The sequence below is a fragment of the Budorcas taxicolor genome, chromosome 15, assembly GCF_023091745.1.
Source record: "Budorcas taxicolor isolate Tak-1 chromosome 15, Takin1.1, whole genome shotgun sequence".
NCBI classification, from domain to species: Eukaryota; Metazoa; Chordata; class Mammalia; order Artiodactyla; family Bovidae; genus Budorcas; species Budorcas taxicolor.
This window is the reverse complement of record NC_068924.1, coordinates 75,517,163-75,541,116: the sequence shown is the minus strand read 5'-3', so window position 1 is coordinate 75,541,116 and position 23,954 is coordinate 75,517,163. Positions and strand designations below refer to the sequence as shown.

Genomic DNA, 23,954 nt, shown 5'->3' with positions numbered 1-23,954 from the left:
CCGGACCCAGGGCGGAATTGCTCTTGTGTGCCTGCAGTGTGAGAGACAGCTGAACTGCTACACCTGAATCAAGCAAAACGATTCCTGTCCTGTTGTGTAAGCTGTTTCCATCTTACGTGCCCCAAAGAAGTCCCACAAGCCTATGATGCTGGTACGTGAACCCTGGCCCTTGGCAACGAGAGAGGTGAGTCCTAACCACTAGACCGCCAGGGAATTCCCCAAGCAGCAGGCTTGACTACATTTTGAGTGCTAAGTCGCTTCAGCCGTGTCCGACACTTTGCGACCATATGGACTGTAGCCCCCCAGGCTCCTCTGCCCAAGGGATTCTCCAGGCAAGAACACTGGAGTGGGTTGCCAGGCCCTCCTCCAGGGGTCTTCCTGCATTGCAGGCGGATTCCTTATTGCTGAACCACCAGGGAAGCTTCGACTCCAGAGGGGGCTGAATATAAATGCCCCCCGGCTCTTTACTGCTGCTCTTCACTGGCTGCTTGCCAGATTCTGCTCCCTCAGATCACCATCTCCCAAAAAAGAGAGCCGTCTGGGACCCTGCCAGCCTGTCCTGAATCAATCTCCTAATGCCTTCCACACACACAGACACACGCAACGCACACATAGAGGCACGATGATCGATTGCCTAGAGTGAGTTCCCCCAGGATTGCCTCTTATCCTCGTTTTTCTCTAAACTTCACCTTTGGTTTTGAGTCACTGAGTTGGCTGTTGCATCAAATGATCCTTTAATTTTACAAGTTGTCTCCCAGGTGGGATCCGCACAGATACAGGTGCCGGTTGCTAATTTCTATAAAAATAACCACCCCCAGAGGAGTGTCATTTAAGAGTTCTTTGGGGGGAAAAAAGAGTTCTTTGGATTTCATCTTCAATAGTAGCCAAAGAATTCAAGTGACAGGTTAATGCAGAAAATCTTTTGCAGTTAATATGTAACTAAGAACATTTGGAATGCAACACACAGAGTTTAGGTGATCTTGGTACAGTGGTGGGAGAGCAGTGGTTGTAAAATGAAGATAATTAACACGTACACTGGGGTTCCCAGATGGCCCAGTGGTAAAGAACCTACCTGTCAGTGCAGGAGACGCAAGAGACTTGGGTTCGATCCCCCGGTCGGGAAGAGCCCCTGGAGAAGGAAATGGCAACCTGCTCCAGTATTCTTGCCTGGAGAATCCCATGTGGCCAGGGCAGCCCGGTGGGCTATAGTCCAGGGCGCCAGGAATGCACACGCTCTGTTGGGGGAGACTAAGGGGAAACAGGTGTTCAGCCTAGAAAAGCATTTCTCAGTGGATTTCCTATGATGTCAATGTGGGTTAAACTTTAAAACATTTAAAACCTGACTTACTAGCATTTGTGGATTCCAGATTGAGATCCACATAAGAGCAATGTTTTCTGCTAAGACTCAGAACATTCTTTCATAAATGAGAGTTTCCCACTAAATTGATCTTTACACAGTTGACTGGTTGTGGTAACTACAGATGTGATGGGAACAGGGAAAAATAAAATATGGATAAAAATAGGGGAAAACCCAATAATCCCTGGATTCCTGGGAAATGAGGATGTCCCATCAATTTAAAAACCATATCTTTTATTGAAATTTTACTTCAACTGCACAAATGAAGGTAGCGTGTAGGAAATTTAAATGACACAATACGGTAAAAATAGCAGAGAACCAAAAACTCTAAAAAGGAAGTACACCCAAAGCGTAAGAACTCAACATTCGTGTTCAATCTCAGTTTTGAGTGACACTTGCTGCCTGCAAATAAGGCACAAAATAACTCAAGCATAAATCAAAATGAAGAGCCTGGAAATTTTCTGATTTCCTAAATTTTCAAAAAACTCTATCATTGCAGCATATAGGCTTTCTCCCGTTTTAATCTTAGAAGCTTCAAAGAAAAGGGACTGGATTACATACACACACCTGAGCGCCCACACAGTCATGCATGCACACACACAGGCACACACATGGTGATAAGCAGAGTATCCAGTTCCTTCTTCCTACCACCTAAGTCTCATCTTACTTATTAAAAGTATGCACAGCCCCTCACTGGTTTCCCTTTATCTAATGATTTCTGTCACCGTAATTGCTATCATCATTGTTACTTTTACTAGTATTGCAACTTAAAATTTAAAAGCAGTTCTGCAGGTGTTAGCCCACTACACAGCCCATGGATATCTGGTCTGCCACCTGCTCTTGAAATAAAGTTTGATTGGATATACTCTCATTTACTACAAATTGCCTATGGCTATTTTTGTGCTATAATGGTGGAGTTACAAAGTAGTGGCAAATATCTAAAATAGTTACTATCTTGCCTTTTACAGTAAAAGCTTGCCAACACCTGGTTTTTATAGTTTTGTACCATTTTTAACCCTATTTTTGGTAACTGTACTATGGTTATGTTAAATGTTAACATTAGGGATTAAAAGAGTACAGAAACCCTTTATATAACACTATTTTTGCAACCACTCTATAGTCTAAAATCAGAAGAGCTGCTTATTGGAAAAGACTCTGATCCTGGGAAAAACTGAAGGGAAAAGGAGAAAGGAGAAAGATGGCAGAGGATGAGATGGTTAGATAGCATCACCGACTCAATGGACACGAATTTGAGCAAACTCTGGGAGGTAGTGGAGGACAGAAGAGCCTGGCGTGCTGCAGTCCATGGGGTCGCAGTCAGACATGACTTAGCAACTAAACAACGAGAAGGCCTTGAAAAGGTCGCTACATATTAATATGACATGCGCTACGGTGTGCAATTTAAAAAGCTAAATTTGTGGTGGTTGTAATTACATTATAAACACGTCCACATGCATAAATCTAAAAAAGGTTGAAAACCTTCAATGAAGCTACAACATGCTTTTTAAACACTGTATTTTTATTTTGCTGCATCAGGTCCCCATCGCATCAGGCGGGATCTTTCGCTGCAGTGGTAGGCTTCCTAGTTGAGATGCTCAGGTTCAATCGTTGCGATTCACAGGCTTAGGTGGGATCTTAGCTCCCAGACCAGGGATTGAAACCTAGTCCCCTGCATTGCAAGGCGATTATTAACCACTGGACCAGCAGAGATGTCCCAAATCTACAATATATTGTTTTACATTTGACCACTGGTTTGTATTTGTAGGAGTCATAATTTGGTAAAGCATTGTAATAATTTAGGAAGGCATCTAAATCTTTTAATTCTGGATGAATTTCATGCTTGAATCTATGAAATTGCATGAGGACTAAACTTGAGAGACTTCCTATCATTCTAAAATTCCTCACTCCGGACAAATCCTTTTTAGGACACTTTCTTATAAATATCACCCTCTGAAAGCATATACAGTTCCACTTATTCTGTGTTTTATGATCTTAACCTACATAGGGCTGATCTCAGTTATTATCGCAACATCAAATAGGACAGGGAGACAAACCTGAGCCACTTACAATACAACAGTATAACTTGCGAAATTCTTTTTTATCCATTAGGTTATTTACTTCTGGCTGTGCTGGGTATTCGCTGCCATGTGTGGGCTTTTCCCAGTTGCAGCAAGTGGGGGCTACTCTTCGTTGTGGTTGGAACTTGCCAAATTCTTCACCAACGTTCTCTGAAAAAAACTTCTCAAGTCTTTCTCTTCTTTTTTAAAAAATAATTTTATGTGTTGTTTTTGGCTGTGCTGGGTCTCTGTTGCTGCTCAAGCTTCTGTCCAGCTGCAGCAAGCGGGGTTTAACTCTGGTTGCTGGGGCTTCCCGCAGCAGGGGTTTCTCTTGTTGCAGAGCAAGGGCCGTAGGGCACTCGGGCTTCAATAGTTGTGGCACACAGGCTTAGTTGCTCCATGGCAGCTGGGATCTTCCCAGACCAGGGATCGCACCCATATCTCCCGCAAGGGCAGGCAGATTCTTAGCCACTGAGCCGGCAGGGAAGCCCTCTCTTCTTTATTTTAGCAATGGATTATGGAAAATGTGCGATTTTGTCCTGACATGAAAATATTTCACTGCACGGTGATCTTACCTGATGGGTTTCGTATTTTCTACATAACTGATAGAGGAACTCCTATACGATTATCTTCCATCCTGCTATAAAGGTCAGGGGGAGAAAAGCAGCAAATTGGGAGAGAAACAGCCAGAGTAGTAACATCTGAAGGCTTTCAAAGTATGTGGGTTTTTTCCCCTCCTTTCCAACTGTTTGTCTCCATCATCTTACAGCTCACAAAATGTAAAGGTTTCATTGTTGTTGGTGTTCTTTGTAGGGGGTTTTTTTTCTCTCTCCAGATTAAAGTCCTATCTCTCCTTTGTTTCTCTAGGCAACATTTGACTTGCTCACTTCTGGCTTGATTGCATCACTGAGCTTTTCTTTTGGCTTAATTCTTTTCTCATTTCATCTAAAATGGCCTGCTTCAATCTGTCCTAGTCCAGGTCCTCCGTCTGGACTCTGCCGGCACTGCCCTGTGACCAGGGTGCAGAGTTTGGTCTGTGTAATGAGTCATAGGGCCTGTGGTCAAAAAGATCTGATTTTTCTTCAGAGAATCACGTCTGGAAACAACAGGTGACTTGCTGCCATTCCTGTATTCGTTCTTTCCCAAGGTTTTCTTGTCGGTTCAGGTGTACGGTTGAAGAGGCCTTAGAAGTTACAGGCTCTGAATCTTCATTTTTGTTCCTTTTTGTTCTCTTTCTATTGTTGATCCCTTTTCAGCAATTCTTTTCCTCCTGGCCAGCAGGGCACTCATTTCTTCCACTGTATCAGTACCCTCGAGAGGAAGGGGTCCATTTCCACGACCGATATCCCCTTTAGATGAGGCTGAATTCCTACCAAACTTCCTCCACTTGGAAAGAGGCCTTCTCCATCCGTGACACTCTGCTAAGTTTCGGGCCAGCAACTGCAGCTGTGAGTCCAGGTAAGGGGCGATTTTCTTCAGCCGTGATCCTGGGGCAGGGGGTGGGGGTGGGGTGGGAATCCAGATGCAGGGAGGGGAGGAACAGGAAGAGGGGTGGAGGAGGAGGGGGTACTTGACTAGGAAGAGGTGGTGGAGGAGGTGGAGGCCCTGAGGATGGAAGTGGAGTGGGTGGAGGGGACCCTGGGGGAGGAGGGGGGCAGGACCCTGATGCCTGGGCAGGACCTGGGGGGGTAGTGGAGGGGTGGCTGGGGTGCAGGTGGTCCCATGACAATGCCCTGAGCAGCTGCCTGCAAGCCTGGCTCCGAAGCAGAGGAGGGCCCCAGCACAGAGTTCAGAGGACTCTCCACCGAGGCAGAGACGGGGGCATTTGGTATTCTCTGCTCTCGCGCCCTCTCTAGCTGCTCCTGCGCTGTTACCATCCCCTCACCAGGTCCAGTCTCTGGAGCCTCTCCCGCTCCAGTGATCCTGACGTTCCCTCTTCTCTCTCTCCAGCTGCTCCTGTTCCAGTCGCTCCCTCCCGGGCCTCTCCCTTTCTCCCTTCTCCCTCTCCAATCTCGCCCTTTCCCTTCTTTCTCTCTCCAGCCTTTCCCACGCCAGCTCCTTTTACAGTTGCTGGGCTTGTAGCTGCCTTCTTTGAATTTCCAAATTGTGATGGGCCATTGTGAACTTGGGCAGGTAGTCGGGAATTTTGCCATTTCCTATGATTTCAACACTTCTAAGGCATGCATCAGGGCACTTGTGAAGACACTGGCATCTTATTTGCTGCCAGAGTTGAGACCCTACACCTGTCTAGCGTCCCACCCTGGGTGGAAGGTCTGAGTAGCTTGATTGTACTTCAACCCTTTAGGAACAATACAATTTATCCTGATCTGATGATGGTCCTGAATCTTCCTGCCCACCACTCCGAATGTGTTGCTGCCTGTATGATGATATATATGAACTCTGCTGAACCCAGCAGAACCGCCAGCTGGCACCCACTTTTTACTGGCATCATCTTAAACCCTTACAGCAGCTCTTGCCTGATGGATATTCTGTTTAATTTTTATTTTAAACATCTCTTATCACTCCCTTCTCCTCTGCAGTTTTTGCTGAAAAACCAGCTGATAACCTTATGGGAGTTCCCCTGTATGTTATCGGTTCCTTTTCCCCTGTTGCTTTTAATATCTTCTACTTTTAATTGTTGTCATTTTGATTACAGTATGTCGTGGTGTATTCTCCTGTGGGTTTATCCTGCTTGGAACTCTCTCTCTGTTTCCTGTGGGTGACTGTTTCCTTTCCCAGGTTAGGGAAGTTTTCAGCTCTTCTCTCTTCAAATATTTTCTCAGGCCCTCTGTCTCTCTTCTCCTTCTGAGACCCCGATAATGTGGCTCTTAGGGTGCTTACTGTTGGTCCAGAGGTTTCTTCAACTGCCCTCCTCTCTTCCTTTTTCTGCTCCACAATAGTGATTTCCCCTACTCAGTCTTCCAGCTCGCTAATCTGCTCCTTCATTTACTCTACTACTGATTCCTTCCAGTGTGTTCTTCATTCCAGTTACTGTATTGTTCAATTGTTTTGGTTGTTCTTTATACTTTCTCTTCGTTCAAAAATCCTTCTAACTTATGGATCTGTGCATCCATTTTTCTCCCTAGTTCTTGGATCACCTTTACCACTGTTAGTCTGAACCCCTCCAGTAGACTGCCTATCTCCATATCACTTGGTTTTTCTGGAGTTTTATCTTGATCCTTCATCTGAAACAGATTCCCCTGCCACCTCATTTTGGGTTAATTGTGTTTCTCAACTTTGGAGAAGCAGCCTTCAGTAGGAGACGTCCTATGGGTCCCAGCAGTGCCCTCCTCTCTCATCACCCAAGGGCCAGGGGCCAGCGGTCCCAGGGCAGTGTCTAGCCTGCATTTGCAGACTACAGTCTGCTGGATTGTAGTTTTCTTCCTTCTAGTTTCTGCCCCCTGGTGGGTGAGAGGCTGCTCTAGAAGCCTGTGTAGGCTTCCTAGTGGAGAGCTGATGCCCGCTGATGGGTGGGTGGAGCTGGGTCCTGGCCCTCTGGTAGGCAGGATGGTGTCTAGGGTCATGTCCAGAGGTGACTGTGGGATCAGGAAGTCTTTCGGTAACCTGTCTGCTAACGGGCAGAGCTGTGTTCCTGCCTGGTTAGTTGTCTGGCCTGAGGCATCCAGCTCTGAAGCCTACAGGCTGCTGAGTGGAGCCAGGTGTTGCTGCTAAGGACCCAAGCAAGATGCCTGCCTCAAGGAGAGTTCATGCAGAAGAATAACCCCCAAAATATCTGCCACCAGCTTTTGGACCCCAGCAGGAGCCACAGCTGCACCCCACCACCCCAGGAGACCTTCCAAGACCATCAGGTAGGTCTGCTCCAGGCTTCTATGAAATGGTTGCTTTTGTCCTCGATCCCAGTGCACGTGAGATTTTGTGCAATCCCTTGAAGAGTTAAGTCTGTCTCCCCCGGCCCTGTGGCGCTCCTGCAATTAAGCCCTGCTGGCCTTCAAATCCTAATGCTCTTCCCGATGCCAGACCCTCGGGTTGGAAGGTAGCCTCTGGAAGGAAGCCTCACGTGGGCCTCAGGACTCTCACTCCTGTGGGAGAGCGCCTGTAATACAATTATTCTCCAGTGGGTGGGGGTGACAAGGGGTTGATTATCTTACAGGGACAACCCTCCTACCATCTTGTCGCCACTTCTTTATGCCTTCAGATGTAGACGATCTGCTTTGGCAGGCTCCGGCCTTTTTTATCGATGGCTGTCCAGCAGTTAGTTGAGATTTTGGTGTGTCCATGAGAAGAGGCTAAGCTCAAGGCTTTTCCACTTCACTATTTTGAAAGAACTGCTTTTTTTGGAAAAAAAAAAATAAAGAAAGAAACATGACTACATTAAATAGGCATGTGGATTGTATGACACATTCTTATTTTTTTAAGTATTTTATTAATTTATCTGTTCAGCCATTTACTATGTAACAAAATTTTAAATCTTTTTTTATTGTTTTTTTATACATTAAAAAAAATTTAAGTACACATCATAGGAGTGAGAAAATGCAGTGTATGGAAAGCACTGTGATAGACAAGTACGTAAGAAATTATCATTGTCTGTTCTAAGTGGCACAGAGGTCACAGGTTGTCAATTTTGACTCAGGGAGGACATGCCAGTCCTCAGACCCTGGGAGCGCCTGGAGTGGGCTCAGTTCTGAGCTTGGAAATTAAGGAGAGATGAAGCTGAAGATCCAGCCTCTGTCTGACTTTCAGACCACAGATGCGAGAGCTTTAGTGCCAGGAAAGAGCTTCAAGGTCAATGAGTACAACACCCTCTCCTAAGTAGCTGAGACAGAGACCCTGGGGCACTCAAGTGACCTGGGGGGACTTCCCAGGTGACAAGAGGTGAGCTGGGACAGAGCCAGACCTTGAACCCCGGTCTTCTACTGTCCAGCTGAGGTTCTTTCCAGTATTGCATCACCAATTTTGGAATTTAGAAAAGATCCTCCCTTTGCAACTTTTTCCCTGCTGGTTCCCAGCTGGCTGCTTATCTTCAGGCAAGACCTGATGCGTGAGTGGATGTCTCCTGCAGGGTTCCCAGAGGAGACACTCCGAGGCAGAGATCCGCATGCAGGACATTTGCCGGAGAGTGCTCTCAGAACGAGCACCTTGAAGGGACAGAGAGAGGCAGGATGGACAGAAAGAGAAGCTGGAGCCTCAGATATTTCCACTCGCTGCCCTGGAGTGGAGATGGTCCCTCAGGGTCGTTCCAGATCCAACCCAGGAGGTGAGACCTTCACACTCCCCACACTGACCACTCACTGGATGCAGGGGGCATAACCACAGGCCAGGCCGCTCCCTTTAGCTGAGAGCAAAACTCAGTGAGCCAACATCAGGGTGTGCAGGGTTTCACTCCTTTCTGGTGACTCGAGGGTAGAATCTGTGTCTGCTTTTTGCAGCCTCTGGAGACTGACCACACTCATGGCCCCATCTCCACCTTTACATGCCAGTCATTTCAAATAACTCTGGCCTTTCCTCGGTCCTCTCGTCTTTCCAACCTCAGCAGGGAGGTGTTCTCTTTTTAAGGGCTATGTGATTAGACAGGGCCCACCTGCATGATCCAGGCTCACCTTACCATCTCTAGATCCTTACTGTACTTATACGTAGTACAAAGTCCTGCCATGTAAGGTCACGGGTTCCAGGGATACGGAAGTAGACATATGGGGTGGGTGGGGGGGCATTATTCTGCCTGCCACAGTATGAATTAAATGTAAGAATACTCCATATGTTCATAGCAGCATTATTCATAATAGCCAAAAAGTGCAAATAACCCAAACGTCCAGCAACTGATGTGTGTGTGTGTATGTGTGAATATGTTGTTCAGTTGCGAAGTCAGACTTTTCAAGACCCCATGGAGTGCAGCACACCAGGCCTCCCTGTCCCTTACCATCTCCTGGAGTTTGCCCAAGTTCTTGCCCATTGAATCAGTGATGCCATCCAATCATTTCAGCCTCTGTTGCCCTCTTCTCCAGCCTTCAATCTTTCCCACCTTTAGGGTCTTTTCCAAAGAGTCAGCTCTTCACATCAGGTGACAAAAGGATTGGAGCTTCAGCTTCATTATCAGTCCTTCCAAGGAGTATTCAGGGTTGATTTCCTTTAAGATTGACTCGTTTGATCTCCCTGTCCAGGGGACTCAAGAGTCTTCTCCAAAACCTCAGTTCAAAAGCATCAATTCTTTGGTGCTCCGCCTTCTTTACAGTCCAGTTCTCACATCCGTACATGACTACTGGAAAGACCACAGCCTTGACTATGAGACGGTAACAGGCAGGAAGGCCAGGGGTTTCCAAATGGGGGAGATAGGCTGCAAGTGTCAGACATTTCTTCTCTCTCTCTTAAGCAGCAGGAGGAAACAAACTAGTGTTACATTTTTCCCCTTCTCTATACAAATTTAAAAAGAGGTTTTTCTTAAAATTCTGTGTTGCCATAATGACACCTGGTTCTACCTGAACTTAACTTTTCTCAAACCTTGAGCTAACCAATGCATTTTTCTTATGGAAATGTTTGTCTTAAGCTATGTGAATGTGCTGTGTATTTACCCCAGACTCTGTCTTCAAGTTGGTTCCGGTTCCGCCTAAAGGCTCAGAACCGACTTGACAAACCAGTATGTGATACTCCTGCATTGTTCTCCTAATCCATGTTAATGAAACTGTGTATTTGTATGGAAATCTGCCTTTCTTCAAGATTCATGTCAATGGTTTTATGGCCCAGGATGACTCACCTGGTGCCAGGGTTATCTCAAAACGCATCTTGTGGGTGAGGGGGCTGGTGCCATTCTCTGAGTTTTGAGACATTTCGTTTCTTTAATTAGCCGACTGCTAGTAGCTATATAACATCCAGCTAAAGACTAGCGGGGGGTGGGGGGGCCCTCTTTCTAACCCCCTTCTGATGTCTGTGTCAGAAGCTTTCTCTCTTTTATACTTTAATAAAACTTTATTACACCAAAGCTCTGGGCGATGAAGCCTTGTCTCTGGCCCCGGATTGAATTCTTCTCCAGAGGCCAAGAATCCTGGCGTCTTTCATGGTTTAGCAACAACCTTTCAACTACACGGGCCTTTGTTGGCAAAGTGATGTCTTTGCTTTTCAATACATTGTCTAGGTTTGTCATAGCTTTCCTGCCAAGAAGCAACTGTCTTCTAATTCAGGGCTGCAGCCACCATCCACAGTGATTTTAGAGCCCAAGAAGAGGGACTCTGTCACTGCTTCTATCTTTTCCCTTCTATCTGTCATGAAGTGATGAGACCCAATGCCATGATCTTAGTTTTTTTAATATTGAGTTTTAAGCCAGTTTTTCACTCTCATTCTTCACCCTTACGAAGAGGTTCTTTAGAAGCAATAGTTAGAACCTTGTATGGAACAACTGACTGATTCAGGATTGAGAAAGGAGTATGACAAGGCTGTTTATTGTCATCCTGTTTATTTAACTTACATGCAGAGCACATCATGTGAAATGCTGGGCTGGATGAGTTACAAGCTGGAATCAAGATTGCCGGGAGAAATATATAAATGTAGTATAGCTAAATCTATAGAAACATAAGTGGATTAGCAGTTTCCAAGGGCTGAGGAGGCGGAAATGGTCAATGTCTTTTAGGGGTGAAAAAATGTTCCCAAATGAGATTGTGGCGACTGTTACATGACTATATGAATACCCCAAAGTCACTGAATGGCACAGTTTAGAGGCGGGGATTTTACGGTATGTGAAGACTGTGTTAAGAAAGTTGTGGGGCTTCCATGGTAGTTCAGAGGTTAAGAGTCTGCCTTGCAGGGCAGGGGACACCGATTCGATCCCCGGTCTGGGAAGATCCTATGTGACTGAGAACAACTAAGCCCAGGTGCCACAACTACCCAGCCTGCGCTCTACAGCTGAGAACCACAGCTACTGAAGCCGGTGTGCCCTGGAGCCCACGCTCTGAAACAAGAGAAACCACTGCGATGAGAAGCCCGAGCACCACAACCAGAGAAAGCCCACACAGGAACAGACACAGCACAGCCGAAAAATAAACAAACAAAAAAATTATTTTAAAAAAAGTTGTTTAAAACTGCCTTGCAGGAGATTCCCTGGTGGTCCAGGGGTTAGGACTCCATGCTTTCACTGCCGAGGGCCCAGGTTCAATCCCTGGTTGGGGGGCTAAAATCCTGCAAGCCTGGGAGTGCGGCCAAAAGAACAAAAGATGCCTTAGAGGTAATGTGTCTTTCATTTTATATCAAGACAGTTAGGCATGAGCAACAGGGGTGGCCTAGCCTAGCCAACAGGATGCATGCAATCTCTAAACCCCATCCCAGACACACCCAGGAGAGCTCACAGATATGCTACAAAAATAACCACAGAGACTCTTCCAACTCCTGCATATGCACCCTGGGCACACAGTGCAAACTAACCACAGGGGCTTCCTCAAGTAAACGTAGGCAGCTAGGAGCCCACTAAGGGGTCACTAATATCCTATATGTACATACATCTGATTATAATAGACTGAATTATGGGAAGGTGTGCACAACAGAGCCTATAGTTATATAACTTGCAACTGTCAACTGGCCTTCAGCATATGCCCATTTCAATTCCTTTCTTGATTGGTGGTGGGTACAAGCCCTGTTTTACACAGGGCACAACCAAGAGGAGGAGATGGATAAAAAAGGGGAAGCCAAGAGGGATGGGTAGGACAATTTTTTTAGGCGTAGAAAGTATTACAGGGTAGGGGTCGTCCATGTGGGCTGGAGTTGAGCCTTTAGGGACCCACCTTTCCAAACCCTAGTTAGTACTTGAATCCCTGGGGCTTATAGCGGCAGTCCCTCAGAGTCCTTCTGGGTCCCGGTTGACACCCTCCAAGCGCCTTTCTTGTTGGAAGTACCCAATGGCCATAGTGTAAGATCAGAGGCTTTGAGTCTCTGGATCTAGAAAGAGGTCATTGACATAAACAAAAGGTCTCCCATATAACATCTCAGAAGGAGGCACTCTACATCTGGTTGTCCTTATTAGTGAGCAACGCTAAGACTGAATTCCAGGTTAAGGTGATGCCAATGGACAGAAACTGTATTTTTAACAAGCGCTTCAGAAAAGTCATCTACCTTACAGGGATAATACTACTTCACAAGGGAAGTGATGAGAATGAAATTAGAACATGATATAATTAGTAAAATCATAAATAATGTCCCCTCCCAAGAGAGATGTCCACACCCTAACCCCTGTAACTTGTGATTATGCTACCCGACATGGCAAAAGGAACCTTGCAGACATGATTCAGTTTACGTATTTAGAGATGCAGAGATTACTCTGGATTATCTGGGTGAGCTCAACCTAACCACATGAGTCCTTAGACGCAGAGAACCTTTCTCAGAGATCAGAGACAGAGATGACATTGCTGGCTTTGAAGATGAAAAAAGGGTGTCGACAGCCAAGGAATGTGCTGATCTCTAGAAGCTGGAAAAGACAAGAAAAGAGATTCTCTTTTTTGTCTCCAGAAAGAATACAGCCTTACAGACATCATGATATTAGGCCCATGAGACCCTTGTTGGACTTCTATAGAACTGTGAGATCAGAGTATTGTTTAAGCCACTAAATCTGCAGTAATTTGTTAATCAGCAATAGAAAATTCTTACCAAACAGCACAAAACTCAAGTTTCCCCATCCCATGGGTAAAAAGCATAGTTACATTAAAAAAGTGAACAAATTCTACTGACTTCTGCCCCCACCTACTCAGTCCCTGCTGAAGAGTCCCTCAAACTTCTGACGGTTCTCAGGGGATCTCTATATTCATGAAATAATCTGCTTCTGAAATAATCCATTTCTAAACAGTACAAGTACTCTATCAACTGTTTAAAATTGCTAATAAACAACAATGTCTTACCGTATAGCACGGGGAACTATATTCAATATCCTATGATAAACCGTAACAGAAAAGAATAAGAATGAGCTTATAATAAATGAGCTTCCCTGGTGGTTCAGACAGTAAAGGATCCGCCTGCAATGCCAGAGACCTAGGTTCCATTCCTGGGTCAGGAAGATCCTCTGGAGTAAGGAATAGCTACCCACTCCAGGATTCCTGCCTGGAGAATGCCATGGACAGAGGAGCCTGGTGGGTTACAGTCCATGGGGTCACAAAGAGTCAGACATGACTGAGCAACTAACACTTTTTTCGTATGTATAACTGAATCACTTTGCTGTATATCAGAAATTAGCACATTATAAATCAACTATACTTCAATAACTTTTTTTTAAAAAGGGATTAAAATACTCCCCCGAGAAGAGAGATGCTGTACTGGATAGGCTCGTCTCCTTTGGGGACCACCTACACTAGACCCCAGCTCTTGCCAGGTACTCATTCCACCCCTTTGATCACCAGATTTCTGGAAAGCCTTTAAACTGCTCTGGGGTCGTTTATTTGGTGGGGGCGGGAATGCTGGCTCTCTCTGTGAGAGCAGTCTCAGCGGAGCATCTGTGAACCCTCAATGGTTCATAGAATTGGTAATGAACTTGGTCTCTTTCTCATTCTAGTCCCCCATTCTGCCTCCACAGGCCTCAGAGTTAAGTCCAGTGGGACTGGGGAGGGAGATAAAACCACACCACACCCAGAATGCTCCCCCCGCCCCTACAGTTAGGCCCCATGGCATTAGGTGGTAACAGGTTCCTTCTCTCCCAAAGCAAATTTGTTTCCCAAGACTCTTTCCAGTTCCCTGGCAAACAGGTGTGAAGAGCAAGAAGGGAAAGGCAGTGAAAGGTGACAGGAACAGGGCACTGCAGGTGGGCCAGAGGGCTGCACTGCTAGAGTGGGTGTCCTGGCGTTACTGAAAGGAGTTTGTGGGGCCCGGCTGCTCGCCGCTCAAAAGACAACAAACAGGCCAGGTTGGTGGTAAGGAAAGTTTGCTTTATTTCAGATGCTGGCAACTGTGGGGGGAGGGTGGCAGACATCTGTCCAAAGGCTGACTCCCCTCACCCCCTCCACAAGAACAGGGTGAGAGCTTTTCTAGACAGAGGGGGGCGGTGGCTATATGCAGAAACAGCACAGTCATCTCTAACAGTCATCTTCAGATTGGTTTTCAGTGCTCTGACCAGCATCATCTTGATTGTTTTCAGTACAGTTAATCTTCAGGTCCAGGGTCCCTTTGTTCTCATTTCTTTGTGGCCAGTTCTTGGAATTGTGGCAACTCGTGTCCTGGGTATGGTCTGGTCATCACGTCGCTAACTTCTCCACCTGGTGTTTTAGTATCTGTAAGACAGCTCCCAGGATATGGCTCAGAATATTATCTATAGCCCTTGAGAAAGAACTAAAGGTCCTTGTCTGTGCTTAACGACTACATTATTATTTAGTCTCTTTTAACTGTTTTCCTTTGTTTCTGCATTTCTCAATTCTCTGATTAAACTTATTTTTTGACTACAGTTTTGCACAGTCAAAAGGCAGGCAGGGGACATAGTGGTGGTGGGGGATGGGGCGGGGGGTGTATGGTAAGGAGCATAGGGTCCTGCTCCATTTCACTAGCAGGAGTGAGCTGGAAAATCAGTGGAGAGCAGTTACAATAGAGGAATGAAACAGAATGCCAGCGAAGGGTTGCGGTCACTGGTAATAACAAGAAACAATAGAAGTGCTTAACAAATGTTAACTAGTAGGGGGAAAAATACCTTTTCCCCCTGCAAAGGACTATTTTCCCCCAAAACTGAACATTTACTTTACCCTGTGCTGTGTTCAGTTGTCTGACTCTTGTGACCCCATCAGTTCAGCTCAGCTGTCATGTCTGACTCTTTGCGACCTCATGGACTGCAGCACACCAGGCTTCCCTGACCATCACCAAATCCCGGAGCTTGCTGAAACTCATGTCCATTGAATCAGACATGCCATCCAAACATCTTATTCTCTGTCATCCCCTTCTCTTCCTTTCTTCAATCTTTCCCAGAATCAGGGTCTTATCCAGAGTTAACTCTTCGCATGAAGTGGCCAAAGTATTGGAGTTTCAGCTTCAGCATCAGTCCTTCCAATGAATATTCAGGACTCATCTCCTTTAGGATGGACTGGTTGCATCTCCTTGCAGTCCAAGGGACTCTCAAGAGTCTTCTCCAACACCACAGTTCAAATGCATCAATTCTTCAGCACTCAGCTTTCTTCACAGCCCAACTCTCACATCCATACATGACTACTGGAAAAACCATAGCCTTGACTAGATGGACTTTTGTTGGCAAAGTAATGTCTCTGCTTTCTAATATGCTATCTAAGTTGGTCATAGCTTTTCTTCCAAGGACTAAGCGTCTTTTAATTTCATGGCTACACTCACCATCTGCACTGATTTTTGGAGCCTGCCAAAAAAAAGTCTGTCACTGTTTCCATTGTTTCCCCATCTATTTGCCATGAAGGGATGGGACTGGATGCCGTGAGCTTCTTTTTTTAATGTTGAGTTTTAAGCCAACTTTCTCACTCTCCTCTTTCACTTTCATCAAGAGGCTCTTTAGTTTTTCTTTGCTTTCTGCCATAAGGGTGGTGTCATCTGCAAATCTGAGGTTATTGATATTTCTCCCAGAAATCTTGATTCTACCTTGTGCTTCATCCAGCCCACCATTTCGCATGATGTACTCTATATGTAAGTTAAATAAGCCAGATGACAAAACAAAGCCTTGACCTATTCCTTTCCCAATTTTGAACCAGTTGTTTGTTCCATGCCCGGTTCTAACTGCTGCTTCTTGACCTGCGTACAGATTTCTCAGGAGACAGGTAAGGTGGACGTAACCCCATGGACTTAGCCCATTGTGATCCCATGAACAACCTTACCCCATTGTGACCCCATGGACTTACCCCACTGTGACCCCATGGCCAACCTTACCCCATTGTGACCCTATGGACTGCAGCAAATCAGGATCTTCTGTCTATAGAATTCTCCAGGCAAGAATACTGGAGTGGGTTGCCATGTCCTCCTCCAAGGGATCTTCCCAACCCAGGGATGGAACCCATACCTCCTTGTATTGCAGGTGGATTCTTCACTGCTGAGCCACTGGGTAAGCCCCCTACTCTGCCCTATATACAACTAAAGCCAGAGTATCTTCCAAACACCCAAATCACAAATGGAAGAAACGGCAAATTCCTTTCACCTATGCAAGTGAGCAGCATTTATGTAATTCCAGCAGGGAGCAGCACCAATGTTTACCTGAATACATTCAGTTCAGTTCAGTTGCTCAGTCATGTCCGACTCTTTGCGACCCCATGAATCGCAGCACGCCAGGCCTCCCTGTCCATCACCAACTCCCGGAGTTCACTCAAACTCATGTCCATCGAGTTGGTGATACCATCCAGCCATCTCATCCTCTGTCGTCCCCTTCTCCTCCTGCCCCCAATCCCTCCCAGCATCAGGCTCTTTTCCAATGAGTCAACTCTTTGCAAGAGGTGACCAAAGTATTGGAGTTTCAGCTTCAGCATCAGTCCTTCCAATGAACACACAGGACTGATCTCCTTTAGGATGGACTGGTTGGATCTCCTTGCAGTCCAAGGGACTCTCACGAGTCTTCTCCAACACTACAGTTCAAAAGCATCAATTCTTCGGCACTCAGCTTTCTTCACCATCCAACTCTCACATCCATACATGAGCACTGGAAAAACCATAGCCTTGACTAGATGGACCTTTGTTAGCAAGGTAATATCTCTGCTTTTGAATATGCTATCTAGGTTGGTCATAACTTTCCTTCCAAGGAGTAAGCATCTTTTAATTTCATGGCTGAAGTCACCATCTGCAGTGATTTTGGAGCCCCCAAAATAAAGTCTGACACTGTTTCCACGGTTTCCCCATCTATTTCCCATGAAGTGACAGGACTAGATGCCATGATCTTAGTTGTCTGAATGTTGAGCTTTAAGCCGATGTTTTCACTCTCCTCTTTCACTTTCATCAAGAGGCTTTTTAGTTCCTCTTCACTTTCTGCCATTAGGGTGGTGTCACATGCATATCTGAGGTTATTGATATTTCTCCCAGCAATCTTGTTTCCAGCTTGTGCTTCTTCCAGCCCAGCGTTTCTCATGACGTACTCTGCATATAAGTTAAATAAGCTGGGTGACAATATACAGCCTTGACATACTCCTTTTCCTATTTGGAACCAGCCTGTTGTTCCATGTCCAGTTCTAACTATTGCTTCCTGACCTGCATATAGGTTTCTCAAGAGGCAGGTCAGGTGGTCTGGTATTCCCATCTCTTTCGGAATTTTCCACAGTTTATTGTGATTCACACAGTCAAAGGCTTTGGCATAGTCAATAAAGCAGAAATAGGTGTTTTTCTGGAACTCTCTTGCTTTTTCCATGATCCAGCAGATGTTGGCAATTTGATTTCTGGTTCCTCTGCCTTTTTAAAAACCAGCTTGAACATCTGGAAGTTCACAGTTCACGTACTGCTGAAGCCTGGCTTGGAGAATTTTGAGCATTACTTTACTAGTGTGTGAGATGAGTGCAATTGTGCAGTAGTGTGAGTATTCTTTGGCATTGCCTTTCTTTGGGATTGGAATGAAAACTGACCTTTTCCAGTCCTGTGGCCACTGCTGAGTTTTCCAAATTTGCTGGCATATTGAGTGCAGCACTTTCACAGCATTATCTTTCAGGATTTGAAATAGCTCAACTGGAATTCCATCACCTTAACTAGCTTTGTTCATAGTTAGTTCTAAGGCCCACTTGACTTCACATTCGAGGATGTCTGGCTCTAGGTGAGTGATCACACCATCATGATTATCTGGGTCGTGAAGCTCTATTTTGTACAATTCTTCCGTGTATTCTTGCCCCCTCTTAATATCTTCTGCTTAGTTCCATACCATTTCTGTCCTTTATCAAGCCCATCTTTGCATGAAATGTTCCCTTGGTATCTCTAATTTTCTTGAAGAGATCTCTAGTCTTTCCCATTCTGTTGCTTTCCTCTGTTTCTTTGCGCTGATCACTGAGGAAGGCTTTCTTATCTCTCCTTGCTATTCTTTGGAACTCTGCATTCAGATGCTTATATCTTTCCTTTTTTCTTTGCTTTTCGTTTCTCTTTACACAGGTATTTGTAAGGCATCTCAGACAGCCATTTTGCTTTTTTGCATTTCTTTTTCTTGGGGATGGTCTTGATCCCTGTCTCCTGTACAATGTCACGAACCTCTGTCCATAGTTCATCAGGCACTCTATCAGATCTAGTCCCTTAAATCTATTTCTCATTTCTACTGTATAACCATAAGGGATTTGATTTAGGTCATACCTGAATGGTCTAGTGGTTTTCTCCACTTTCTTCAATTTAAGTCTGAATTTGGCAATAAGGAGTTCATGATCTGAGCCACAGTCAGCTCTCGGTCTTGTTTTTGCTGACTGTATAGAGGTTCTCCATCTTTGGCTGCAAAGAATATAATCAATCTGATTTCGGTGTTGACCATCTGGTGATGTCCATGTGTAGAGTCTCGTCTTGTTGGAAGAGGGTGTTTGCTATGACCAGTGCATTCTCTTAGCAAAACTCTATTAGCCTTTGCCTTGCTTCATTCCATACTCCAAGGCCAAATTTACCTGTTACTCCAGGTGTTTCTTGACTTCCTACTTTTGCATTCCAGTCCCCTATAATAAAAAGGACATCTTTTGTGGGTGTTAGTCCTAAAAGGTCTTGTAGGTCTTCATAGAACCATTCAACTTCAGCTTCTTCAGCGTTACTGATTGGGGCATAGGCTTGGATTACTGTGATATTGAATGGCTTGCCTTGGAAACGAACAGAGATCATTCTGTCGTTTTTGAGATTGCATCCAAGTACTGCATTTTGGACTCTTTCGTTGACCATGATGGCTATTCCATTTCTTCTAAGGGATTTCTGCCCAGAGTAGTAGATATAATGGTCATCTGAGTTAAATTCACCCATTCCAGATGGGTGAATACCAGAATACATTACGGTTCATTATACAAAAATACTCGTATACAGTCTCTCGGAAAAATTCCAACACAAAAGGACACTCTGCCCTTCACTGCCCCGCCCCCATCACCCACCATCCCATCCCCAAGGCTCGCTTAAGGGTGAATAAAAGGAGACAGAGCCGAGATGCACTGACAGACACCACGACTCAGGAAGGTGACCGCAAGCTCGAAACCCAGCAGAGGGCGCCCGTCTGCCGGGCCTCCCAGGACCTCGCCCCTCCCGGCAGGCTGAGACCTGCGTCCCGCGCCGGCGTTTTTAAAATGGAAACAAACCCGGCCACGCCCCCTGCCCCGAGGCCGCCGGGAAATGTGGCGCCGCCCCTTGGGGCGTCCCAGCCGGCCACGCAAAGGTTTCCTCAGGTGGAGTCCGCAGGCTTCCCCTAGCCCCTTCTCCCTCGGCTCCCTCCCTGCGCACCTGATCTCCAGCGAACTCGATGGACACCTCAACGCACGATCCGGCCGCCCTCGACCTCTCCGGGCTTCTCCACCTGCCCGCCTGCCCCGCCCTCCGGAAGTGACGACACTCGCCCGGCCCTGCTGGTGTCCCGTCGGGCCTCGCGGCGGCGCGGGAAGATGGCGGCGGCGGGAGCCGTGGAACGGAGCTTCGTGGAGCTCGTCGGCGCTGAGCGCGAAAGGCCCAGGCACTTTCGGGAGTTCACCGTCTGCGGCATTGGTACGGCAGCATCCCAGCAGAGCGCGATCCGAACCTTCCCCTCGGGCCTCTCCTGTGGATTTCTCCATCCCAACCCCCGCCCCCCCCGTTACCCTTCTGAGCCCACATGCCTGTTAGCACAGGAATCAGAGCTACCTTAGTGTCCTGCTGCCTCCTCTTTCCTCCCCTTTCATTCTGTATGGACTGTCAGTCCGTCCTCCTCTGCTTTCTCAGCGACCTCGGTCCGTGTCATCCCCAGAGAACCACGTGTGCAGGCTGACCACTCACCTTTTACAGGAACTGCAAATGCAGCGGCCGGAGCCGTGAAATGCAGTGAGAGCGCGGGAGGCTTCTACTATGTGGAAAGTGGCAAGTTGTTCTCCGTCACCAGAAACAGATTCATTCACTGGTGAGTGCTGTGTTTGGCAAGCCCTCTGGAAGGTCGGGTCGTTCGGCGGCTGAATTTTCCTGTCTGGCCCTGAGATGTCATTCATTTTCCGAGTGGTTGTAGACAGGAAAAGAAAAAAAGACTGCTTTCTATTTCTGTCTTAATCAGTGGAGAATTAAGGAGACCCAGAGTTCTGGAAGAGTTACCCTATCAGGCAACACTGAAAGCAGAAGAAATGTAGCATAGGGGCTAAAGCCCCAAAGACCAGTTTTTAAACATGAGCCCATTATGTATTTGTAGTGCTTTACATTCATTCTATGAATGAAGCTTCTTTCATTCTATGTGTTTGAGCCTTTACTTGTCAGGCACTGCTAGGTGTCCTGGGGACAAAATGCCTAACAAAAACAATCACCGTTTTCATCATGCAAGGTGTGGCAGTGTAAGAGAAGTGGACCTACCTTTCACGGGGCAGTTTTGAGAAGGAAAAAGGCATTAAGCTAATGTTCATACATAGGTATATCAATACAGATTTTTCATTCTTGCCTCAGAGGAGAAGAATAGGGTTTTGAGAGGCAAATGGGAAGACCAAGTATTATTGGTGGGGCTGGAGAGGCCTAAAGTAAGTCACATTTAACCTGAGATTGGAAGGGTGAAAGGTTAGCCAAGCAAGGTGTTGCGGGAGAGAGCATTTGAGCAAGTGGGATCACTATCTTCAAAATCCATGAGGTGAAAAGAATTTGACAGGTTTGAGGAACTGACTAAAGATCTATGCGGCTTAACTGCAAATGAGCAAAATGGATGAGGACGTGAGCGATGCTGAGATTAGTAGCTAGGCTGGACTCATCATGAAGGACCTCAGGCTGTGCTTGGTCTCTGCTCTGGTGCACGGGCTTCTCATTACGGCGGCTTTTCGTTGCAGAGCACAGGCTCTAGAGCGTGGCCTTAGCTACTGCGTAGCACGTGGAGTCTTCCTAGGCCGGGGATCGAGCTGATGTCCCAAGAGTTGGCAAGCAGATTCTTAACCACTAGACTACCAGGGAAGCCCCAAGATATGTGAATTTTATCCTGAGTATGTTGAGCAATCACTGACAGTCTATAAACATGATCAAAGTCACATTTTAAAATAATCATTCTGCTTTGTGTAAAATAGATTTGGGATGGATGGGTAAAATACAAAAGAACAGTTTGCTTTTATGATGGACCAAGTAAGACATTGAAAGGTTGTTGAATCACGCAAAGACGCAGGGATTCTTGGCCCCCGGAGAAGAATTCAATCCAGGGCCAGAGACGAGGTTTGATCGCTCAGAGCTTTTGTGTAATAAAGTTTCATTATAGTATAAAGGAGATAGAGAATGCTTCTGACATAGGCATCAGAAGGGTGCAGAAAGAGTACCCCTCTGTTAGTCTTCAGCTGAATGTTATATAACCCACTCCAGCACTCTTGCCTGGAAAATCCCATGGATGGAGGAGCCTGGTGGGCTGCAGTCCATGGGGTCGCTATGAGTCGGACACAACTGAATGACTTCACTTTCACTTTTCACTTTCATGCATTGGAGAAGGAAATGGCAACCCACTCCAGTGTTCTTGCCTGGAGAATCCCAGGGACGGGGGAGCCTGGTGAGCTGTCGTCTATGGGGTCACACAGAGTTGGACACGACTGAAACGACTTAGCAGCAGCAGCAGCAGCAGCATTCTGTTAATGAAAGAAAGGAATGTCTTAAAACTCAGAATGGCACCAGGCCCCTCACCCATAAGATGCATTTGGGGATAATCTTGGCACCAGATGGTTCATCCTGGGCCATAAAATGATTAACTTGAATCTTGAAGAAGGGCAGATCACCATACAAATAGTTTCATTTACATAGATTAGAGGAACAATATCTGAGTATAACATACTGGTTTGTCAAGTAGGTTCTAAGCCAAGAGGCAGAACCAACGTGAAGATAGAGTTTGGGGTAAGTGCATAGTATATTAGTATAGCTTAAGATAAACATTTCCATAAGAAAAAGGCATTGGTTATCTCTAGGTTTGAGAATAGTTAAGTTCTTGTGAAACCAGGTGTCATTATGGCAACACAGTATTTTAAGGGAAACCTCCTTTTAAATGTGTATAGAGAAGGAAAAAATATCGATAGTTTGTTTCCTCCTGCCGCTTAAGAGAGATAAAAATGTCTGACACTTGCAGGCTATTTCCTGGAGACCCCTGGCCTTCATGCCTGTTGCCCTCTCAACATGTTGGTGACTCAGCTGTGGGAGTAGCTAGAAAAACAGAGATAGATGGATTCGAGATACACTTAGAGGGTAGCTTCATTAGGACCAGGTGATAGACTGACTATGGGATAAAGGATGGTAAGGGAAAAGGAGGGAGCATGGACAAGTTCCTGTCTTTTGGTGTGACTGACCAGATATCCTGCAGAAGGATTGCCATCTTCTGAGATGTAGAAGATGGGTTTTGGACAGATGTTAAGTAGTTCTTTTAGACATGCTATTAAAGTGTCTGTGTAGTTGCTTTTTGACAATGTCAAGTAGGCATTGAAATTTATAGGTTCAGAAGAAAGACCTATGTTAGAGGTGCAAATCTCATTGATTTCAGAAATATTTTTGAGTGCCTAATATGTTCCGACACCAGTGCTAAAGAATCTACCTGCCAGTACAGGGGACACAAGAGATGTGAGTTCGATCCCTAGGTCAGGAAAATCCCCTAGAGGAGGGCATGGCAACCCACTGCAGTATTCTTGCCTGGAGAATCCCATGGGCAGAGGATCCTGGCAAGCTATGTAGGGCTTTGGGTTGCAAAGAGTCAGACTGAAGTGACTTTGCACACACACAATGTGTTCCGGTGAATGTTTAGGGACTGGGAACATAGCAGGGAATAAAGCAGACAGTCCTTGCTCTCAGCAGAAGCTGATCAATAACAGTAACCCCAAAAAACAGTAGTTCATCAGGTGATATGTGGAATGGAGAACAGGGAAGGGAGAAGGGGAATTATTATGTTTAATATTTCACATAGGGTAGTTGGGCAAGACCCAGTGATAAGTTAACATTTGAGCAGAGGAAATAAGGGTACCCAGGGGTTGAGATTTCAGGTAGAGTCTTTGAAGAAAAAGGGCAAAAATCCCGAGACAGGAGCTTGTGTGTTGTTTTCAAAGAATGGCAAAGGGCCAGAAGTCTGCCTCTTGAGAGGATGAAGGATAGAGGAATAAGGTAGCCGAGGGGCAGGTTAGGGTTTTGTCAGTTATTTCAAGGCTGTGACTTTTACTTTGAGTGAGAGGAGGGTTTTAAGTGAAGAAGTATTATGAATAACAGTGTTTTTAAAAGATTGCTTGTCTGCTGTGTTGAGAACAGAGTGTAGTAGGAAGGGATGGGAGCAGGGAGACCAATTAGAGGTTGGTGCCACAATCCACACAAACGACGATGGTGGCTTAAAATGAGTTTGGTATTGTTAGAGGCTGTGAGAAATCTTCTAATAGTGGATATGCTTTAAAATGATTTTTGTTAGAATTTAGTGTTGGATCAGATGTAGGGTATATAGAAAGGAAAAATTCAAGGGTGAACCCCATGTTTTTGGCATGAGCAACTGGAAGTTACAGAGATGCCATCCATGAGTTGGGAAAAAAGTGGAGGTGAAGCAGATGTTTTCT

General features: G+C 45.8%; 1 protein-coding gene and 1 pseudogene across 1 annotated transcript in view; one reads left to right on the top strand and one right to left on the bottom strand.

Moving 5' to 3' along the window:
• Window positions 1–4,277: 4,277 nt before the first annotated feature.
• Window positions 4,278–5,291, bottom strand: LOC128059938 (protein enabled homolog; annotated as a pseudogene).
• A 14,556-nt stretch (window positions 5,292–19,847) lies between these two features.
• NUP160 (nucleoporin 160) overlaps window positions 19,848–23,954 on the top strand; it is a 43,552-nt gene continuing 39,445 nt past the window's right edge. Inside the window, exons 1-2 of the mRNA XM_052652493.1 lie at window positions 19,848–19,947; window positions 20,224–20,335. Of these exons, the coding sequence (XP_052508453.1) occupies window positions 19,848–19,947; window positions 20,224–20,335 (212 nt within the window). The remainder of the gene's footprint in view (window positions 19,948–20,223; window positions 20,336–23,954) is intronic.